We start from the raw sequence: 8,590 nt of genomic DNA on the forward strand, positions 1-8,590 counted from the left end.
CTTTGAAGTAATCCAGGTGGTTTCTTGTATCACTTAATCATCCCTAACTTAGAACCACTAACTTTGAAGTAATCCAGGTGGTTTCTTGTATCACTTAGTTATTCCTAACTTAGAGCCACTAACTGTGAAGTAATCCAGGTGGTTTCTTATATCACTTAGTTATTCCTAACTTAGAATCACTAACTGTGAAGTAATCCAGGTGGTTTCTTATATCACTTAGTTATTCCTAACTTAGAAGTATTGAGAGAGAATCCAGTTGGCTGTTTACATTGATTTAAAAATTTAGTTATATAACACACAAGATGCATCATTCAAGTTTTATGTTTAATTAAATAGATTAACTGTTAGAACAGTTTGAGGAACTGTTATTACATATAAACAGACATGCAGTAGCTTATACAAATGTGGTTTTTTGTACATGTAAAGTTGATATACATGTGTAGTTGCTATACATCTAGCAAGTGAAGTCATAACTATTAAAGCATTTTGAAGATAAGTTCTTTTTATATGTATTAGTATAGTAGCAATGTAGGAAAATTAAGGGTATTTACTTGTAAAGTCACTTAGTTGATCAAACTGGTTCATTTCTTTCTCCCATCTAGCTCCAAAATGCCCACCTGGTTTAGTGTGGCAGGATTGTGGCTCTCCATGTGAGATGAACTGTGATAACTTCCAGAGAAAAGACTTAGTGTGTCCTGCTGTTTGTGTATCTGGCTGTTTCTGTCCACCCGGACTGCTGCGCCATGGGAAGTTCTGTGTAAAACCTGAAATGTGCCTTGATTGTAAGTACATTTTAGTGTCTCGAAATAATGAAACAAAACTAGACATTGGAGTAATGTTAACTTTGTGCTTCAAGCACTGTATGTTTTTTAAAACAGTATGCAAATGGTTTACATTGAACCTTTTCTACTAATTAATTAATTAATGCCAAATAGGTATTAGCTGTTAATTCAGTTAAAATATTATATGTGAATGGGTGTTTTCTGTTTTTTGATATTAAAAAGTTTATTTAAATTAAAAAATTAAATTGTCAAATAAGTTTAACAGAAAACAAAAATAAAAACAGGATCAATCATTGATAAAACTGATCCCCAAACTGGATAATAAATAAATACGAAAAAATACATGAAATAGATATTTGGTGAAAAACATACAGTTTCAAATAGTTGTATAAAATAAATGGCTGTAGTGTATGTTGAAAAGTAATTGGATAATTTTTGAATTAATGAGATGGTTAAATATTAATCTTTGAGTTAATATGGTTAAAAAATAAAACATTTTTTTATGTTAATGAAATAAAATTTAACAGATGATTCTATGATTCAGCATAGCCTATTTTCTATGTTTAGACTGAAAACACTTTTCTCACAAGATAAGTATCAATTCTTTTTTTTGGTAACGCTTTTCATGATAGATAAGTATAGATTCCTCCATTGGTAACAGTTTTCAAACAAGTATGAATATTTTTCCTTGATAAAACTTCACACAATTTAATAATGAATTCTCTTTCCTTAATGACACTTTTCATGCAGTTGCAATATGCCTTTACATCTACTTAATAACTACCAAAATTTGTTATAACTGGTTTATATTCCTCTTACACAAAACTACATTGCAACTTCAATAGACTAACCTGACTTTTCCACACACTGTTTAGCTCAGCTAATATTTCATTTTAAAATTATTACTCCCTATATGTAGTATGCATCAGTAACCAGAAACTATGCCACACCCACTATTCCATGGTAGGAAACACAAATTGGGTAAAAAATAAAATCAGATAATCTAATTTTTCAAACCATCACTCCATAGACATAACATGCAATGAGCTTCTAACATAAATAGTTTTACCCAAAAAGATAAAACATAAAAATAAATACTTTAGAAGACCCACAACTGTGAAGAAAAACAATGATAATAATAATTCTAAGTTTTAAAACTCAGTGGTTAGAAACTGAGAAAGTCTAAATATAAAACAAGAGGGAATCTGCAATAGCTGTGGCTGTAATTAGATCTCATATAAGTCAAGAGATGGAGCTATGAGCTAAAGGTTTGTACTTGGAAAAAAACTGAACCATTCTATGAGCCACTATGCCGTGGCTAAAAAAAAACTAAATTTATATTTATAAATGCAAATTGCCTAATATTTCATGTTCATAGTTATTCCAAGAATAACCTTCAATGAAGCTATTTTTTATACAAAAAATCTATTTCACTGTTTGTGCTTTTTATTACCTTTTCAAGTCGACTTGTTTCTCTCTACATTCGGTTTTATGCTATGTACTATGTGAGCTTCTCTTTGTCTTTTCAAGCTGACCCTTTCCTTCTCTGCTACCAGTTTTATGTACTATGTGATCTCTTTTTTTATTTGTCAAGGTAATTTGTTTTTTATTGAATTAGTAATCACTTTCATAGTTAAGTGCAAGTTCAAAGGGATATTAGGATATTATTTTTTAGTTAGAAATTACATAATTTTTTTGTTTTCCCAGGTGTTTGTAAAGGCTATGGTGACCCCAACTACTACACTTTTGATGGTCAGTATTATCCCTTTCAAGGAAATTGTACTTATGTTCTTGCTCAGCATCGCACTAACAAGGGATACCGAGATTTCCAGATTTTTGGTACAAACGTAGAATGTCCAGAAGAACCTAAAACTGCCTGTTTGTCTGCAATAACGGTTCGTTTCAAGGGAAATACTGTGAGAGTACAAAAAGGAAGACAGGTAATCTATTTTTGTAAAGGTGAATCATTATATGTGTGTTAGCATCTAAACATGTAATCTGTTACTGTAAAGGTGAATCATTATATGTGTGATAGCATCTAAACAGATAATCTGTTACTATAAAGGTGAACCATTATATGTGTGTTAGCATCTAAACAGATAATCTGTTACTGTAAAGGTGAATCATTATATGTGTGATAGCATCTAAACAGATAATCTGTTACTCTAAAGGTGAACCGTTATATGTGTGATAGCATCTAAACAGATAATCTGTTACTATAAAGGTGAACCATTATATGTGTGATAGCATCTAAACATGTAATCTGTTACTATAAAGGTGAACCATTATATGTGTGATAGCATCTAAACAGATAATCTGTTACTATAAAGGTGAACCATTATATGTGTGTTAGCATCTAAACAGATAATCTGTTACTATAAAGGTGAATCATTATATGTGTGATAGCATCTAAACACCAGATAATCTGTTACTGTAAAGGTGAACCATTATATGTGTGATAGCATCTAAACGTGTAGTCTGTTACTGTAAAGGTGAATCATTATATGTGTGATAGCATCTAAACAGATAATCTGTTACTGTAAAGGTGAATCATTATATGTGTGATAGCATCTAAACAGATAATCTGTTACTATAAAGGTGAATCATTATATGTGTGTTAGCATCTAAACAGATAATCTGTTACTATAAAGGTGAATCATTATATGTGTGATAGCATCTAAACATGTAATCTGTTACTATAAAGGTGAACCATTATATGTGTGATAGCATCTAAACAGATAATCTGTTACTGTAAAGGTGAACCATTATATGTGTGTTAGCATCTAAACATGTAATCTGTTACTGTAAAGGTGAACTATTATATGTGTGTTAACATCTAAACATGTAATCTGTTACTGTTAAGGTGAACTATTATATGTGTGTTAACATCTAAACATGTAATCTGTTACTGTAAAGGTGAATCATTATATGTGTGTTAGCATCTAAACGTGTAATCTGTTACTATAAAGGTGAACCATTATATGTGTGTTAGCATCTAAACATGTAATCTGTTACTGTAAAGGTGAACCATTATATGTGTGATAGCACCTAAACATGTAATCTGTTACTATAAAGGTGAATCATTATATGTGTGTTAGCATCTAAACGTGTAATCTGTTACTGTAAAGGTGAACCATTATATGTGTGTTAGCATCTAAACATGTAATCTGTTACTGTAAAGGTGAACCATTATATGTGTGTTGGCATCTAAATGTAATCTGTTACTGTAAAGGTGAACCATTATATGTGTGTTAGCATCTAAACATGTAACCTGTTACTGTAAAGGTGAACTGTTATATGCGTGTTAGCATCTATAAACTGCTTAACTGGCTTGATTATCAGTATTTTTGATATGGTAACTGGAAACTGTTCAACAAAGTACATGAGCTACTAGGTTATAAGATTTGTAATCGAAGAGGAAGATAAAAGAACCTGACACAGGGAATATTTCACATTTTATAAACTTTTGGCTTGCATCAGAGTTGGCTTGTTTGGTTACCATAATTTTTGATGTGATAACTGGAAACTGTGCGATGGTGTACATAGACTATTTTGTTGTAGGATTTTTGAATGAGAAAAGAAATAAACAACACCCCAAAATATGGGTACTTTTTCACTTCTTTGTAGACTTTTGGCTTTGAATTTAATGTCAGAAATACCTAATCAGTTAAATGAATCAATTATTACCTTCCACAAAGTAGAGTATGAGATTAGAACCTAATGAGGTCATCATAATAAAAAAGTAAATGGGAAACATTATCTAACTTTCTCCTTTATACATTTAATATTGCTTCCTTAATGGATACCTTCAATTAGTATATCAAAATATATAAATTCTTGCTTAGATGATTCCTTTCTTTTTGTTAAATTTATTTACGAGATATATATTACTTTGTTGTTTGATGTTATTCTATTTGATTACAGAATTGTAGCTTGATGCTCTTTTATTTTATCACAATACTGTTATTTGATATTATTCTCTCATTCCATAGTATTTTTGCTTGATATTATTCTGTTAGGTCACACTATTGTTCTTTGGCATTATTCTATGGAATCACAGACACAAATTAACATCATAGCTGAAATTAAGATTGTTTCAGTATAGACTCACTTAGAGAACTTACTGCTGTATCTAGTTTAAAATATTAAGTGCACATTCACTGAGAGTCTTTATGGTTGTAGGCTGTTTTTTACTTCTTAATTTTAGATGTTTATATTTTTATAGCCATAGATAGTGTGTAAAATCATTTGATGAACATGTGTCTTAATTAATGACTAGGTATTTCTTGAAAGGTTAGAAAGTAATTAAATGATATAAAAATTATTTATGCAAGACTATAATAGATTGTTTAGTAATTATTGAGTTAGCCAGTTAGTTGGGCAAACACTAAAAATTTTGAGTTTTTATTGAAAACAAAGTAATAGATATGAGAAGTACAGTATGTATGAGTAATTCATTATTTAGCATTATTTATTTAGTCCAGCATTATATATGTTGAACTTGTTGAGTTGAAAAACTTATAATTGAATAAATAGAAAATTTTTGTTATCTGAACTTGTTAGATTGAATTTTGCATTGTTTGTTACCAGAAGTTGAAGATAATTACACATATTTTAAACAAAATGTAAAATTTAATAGAAATGATGAAACAGTGGAAACAAGATCAGGAAGAAAGACACAAAATTAAAAAATCAGGAAGAAAATTACAGAAAACTAGAAGAAAGAAATAGATATTTATTAGGGGAATTACAAGAATGAGACATGAAATTTGTAAAAGAATTGTGAATGAAAATAGATTTGATTTAATATAAGATCTAGGAAGCTATAGAAAAGCTAAAGAACTCTCATAACAAAATTGACAAAGTACAAAAGGGCATAAAGTAAAAAGGTAAGAACAAAACAACATCAGTGAAGTATGGAAGGATTATGACAACAAGATCATCAGCATAGAAATTAAAATCAGTGTCAGGATAAACAGCTATATTTAGTTTAATATGTAGATCCACTTAAGATTATTACAATTGTATTTAGTTTAATATGTAGATCCACTTAAGATTATTACTACAGTAGTAATACTCTCAGTGCTCCTACACATCAAACTAAATAGAGTAATACTCTCAGTGAGTCTACATATTAAACTAAATACAGTAGTAATACTCAGTGAATCTACACATTAAACTAAATACATTAGCATTAAACTAAATACATTTAGACTCACTGAGAGTATTACTACTGTATTTAGTTTAATGTTTAGACTCACTGAGAGTATTACTACTGTATTTAGTTTGATGTGTAGGTTCACTGAGCAAATTACTACTGTATTTAGTTTGATATGTAGGTGCACTGAGAGTATTACTACTGTATTTGGTTTGACATATAGATTCATATATCTGGTTGTTTATTTGTTCAAAATTAATTCATTGTGTTTGTGTGTGTGGATGTCTTTGTTTTTGTAATTTCCTTCAACAAGTGTATTAGTTTTTAGCTATTGTATTATTGACCTGAATTAAAAATTCTAAGACTATTATTTTGTTTTTTAAAGGTAACATTTAATGGATATTCTATCAAAGAAAGTGACTATCCATTTGTGGCTGAGGGTTTCAATATCACAGCAGTGAAAGATCGTAGTGCTGTTGTTCAGGTTCCTTCTATCAACCTTGCAGTTCGGTACTTTGAACTAAACTTTGGATTTAACATTGAACTGCCTTCTAAGTATTACTTCAACAGCACAGAAGGATTGTGTGGTAGGTTTCTTTGTTTTGAAAGATTTATATAGACAACGTTCTTTTATGGTTTTATTTTATCTTGAAAAATAATTTGTGAATAGCATTTTTTAGTAAAGATGTCTTAAAGTATTACATCTATGACCTTTTTTTTAGCATAAATTAAAACATAGTTTCATAAGGGTTTATTGGGTTGTAAAGAGGGTTGAGCACATTATATTAAGACTATTTTGAATTTACAAGTCACTTGAATATCACAGCCTGTATAAAGAGTTTGTGGAATGGCATGTATTGTAATTACATTTTTATATTTCTCTGTTTCTTTGGTTATTTAAAAGCCCTTTTTGACACACAATATTTGTATGCATAAGTCATGAATGTGTTCAGATTGTGGATTTAGAATTTCCAAGACAAGAGATATCCCTTTACTTAATGGTACTCTGATACTAAGCAATATTCGATAACTTGGGGCACCATAAACATCCAAAAACAATAAAAAATCCTGCAGTGTGTCATACCACAACTGTGGTAAGTAAAGTGAGACATAACAGTATGCGATACGGTCAGGAAGGATCCCTGTCTGGAAAAATGACACAAGCTGTTTCCATGTACAAAATACAAATCTCTAGCAGCTAAAGAGTGAAATACAAACTTCTAGCAGCTAGAGAGTGAAGTGAGTGTTCCATTAAAATACATACCAGTCGTATTGCTGCATGAAGTGTCTATAGACTTCTCTGTGATCAGACTATTAAAATGAGCATTGCAAAATCATCATTTTATATAGTTAATAGATTATGGAAAACAAACAGAAAGGAGTGGGATGTTTTGGACATGACAACTTTATGACAGGTTCATTTGAAGTGAAAACTATTCTGAGGTATAATAAAGATTTATGGACATCAGATAGGGCTTGACTGGATGTGGCAACATGAACTTTAATAACTGGTGAGGCTCAAAATGATTTTAATGTAATATACTCAACCCTCTGTACAAACAAGAATAAGTGATTTGGGTTAAATACTGAATTTTTTAGCATACCTTTCGAAGTGTAGCCTGTTTACATTTCTTATTGTGAGTAAGAATTGTTTTAGGCCTGACATGGACTGGTGATTGGAGTTCTTGACTTGCAATGTGCGGTTCACAGATTCAAATCTCCGTTCCACCAAACATGCTCACCCTTTCAGCTATGGTGGAATTATGATGTGATGGTCAATCTCACTATTCATTGGTTAAAGAGTAGCCCAAAAGTTGGTGGTGGATGGTGATGACTAGCTGCCTTCCATATAGTCTTTCACTGCTAAATTAGGGATGAATAGCCCTCATGCAGCTTTGTGCAAAATTCAAAAGAAACAAAGAATTGTCTTACAAGTTAAATAATTTTGGTTTAATACCAATATTTTTAAGTTAATGAATATGAAGAAAAAAACATAAAATACTGAAACTGGTATAAAGAGCTAATAGTTGTGCAATTATAGAAGGTTTTTTCACACAGTTGTAGAGTTGTAGAACATTAATCAGAGTTGTATAGAGTATCTTATTGTATTTTGACCCTTTTACTGTGAAAACTAGGTTCTACCCGAGTGAATATAGTTACTGCTGAATGTAGTTGATATTTCACATTTTCATCAAACTAGGTTCTACCTGTGTGAATGTAGTTACTGCTGAATGTAGTTGATATTTCACCTTTTCATCAAACTAGATTCTACCTGTGTGAATGTAGTTACTGCTGAAAGTAGTTGATATTTCACCTTTTCATCAAACTAGGTTCTACCTGTGTGAATGTAGTTACTGCTGTAAGTAGTTGATATTTCACCTTTTCATCAAACTAGGTTCTACTTGTGTGAATGTAGTTGCTGCTGAAAGTAGTTGATATTTCACCTTTTCATCAAACTAGGTTCTACCTGTGTGAATGTAGTTACTGCTGAAAGTAGTTGATATTTCACCTTTTCATCAAACTACATCACAGTATCAGATATTGAATTATTCCACATATGAATATGTATCTATATACTGTTGTTTTACATCATGCTAAAATGTTTATTTATTCATCAAACAGTGAAATATTTGTTACATAGAGCATTTCT

General features: G+C 30.6%; 1 protein-coding gene across 1 annotated transcript in view; it reads left to right on the forward strand.

Annotated features, from left to right (window-relative positions):
- LOC106468569 (hemocytin-like) overlaps nt 1–8,590 on the forward strand; it is a 94,624-nt gene that overhangs the window by 77,445 nt on the left and 8,589 nt on the right. Inside the window, exons 38-40 of the mRNA XM_022396906.1 lie at nt 603–782; nt 2,490–2,722; nt 6,326–6,527. Of these exons, the coding sequence (XP_022252614.1) occupies nt 603–782; nt 2,490–2,722; nt 6,326–6,527 (615 nt within the window). The remainder of the gene's footprint in view (nt 1–602; nt 783–2,489; nt 2,723–6,325; nt 6,528–8,590) is intronic.

The sequence above is a fragment of the Limulus polyphemus genome, unplaced genomic scaffold (genome assembly GCF_000517525.1).
Source record: "Limulus polyphemus unplaced genomic scaffold, Limulus_polyphemus-2.1.2 Scaffold3056, whole genome shotgun sequence".
Classification (NCBI taxonomy): domain Eukaryota; kingdom Metazoa; phylum Arthropoda; class Merostomata; order Xiphosura; family Limulidae; genus Limulus; species Limulus polyphemus.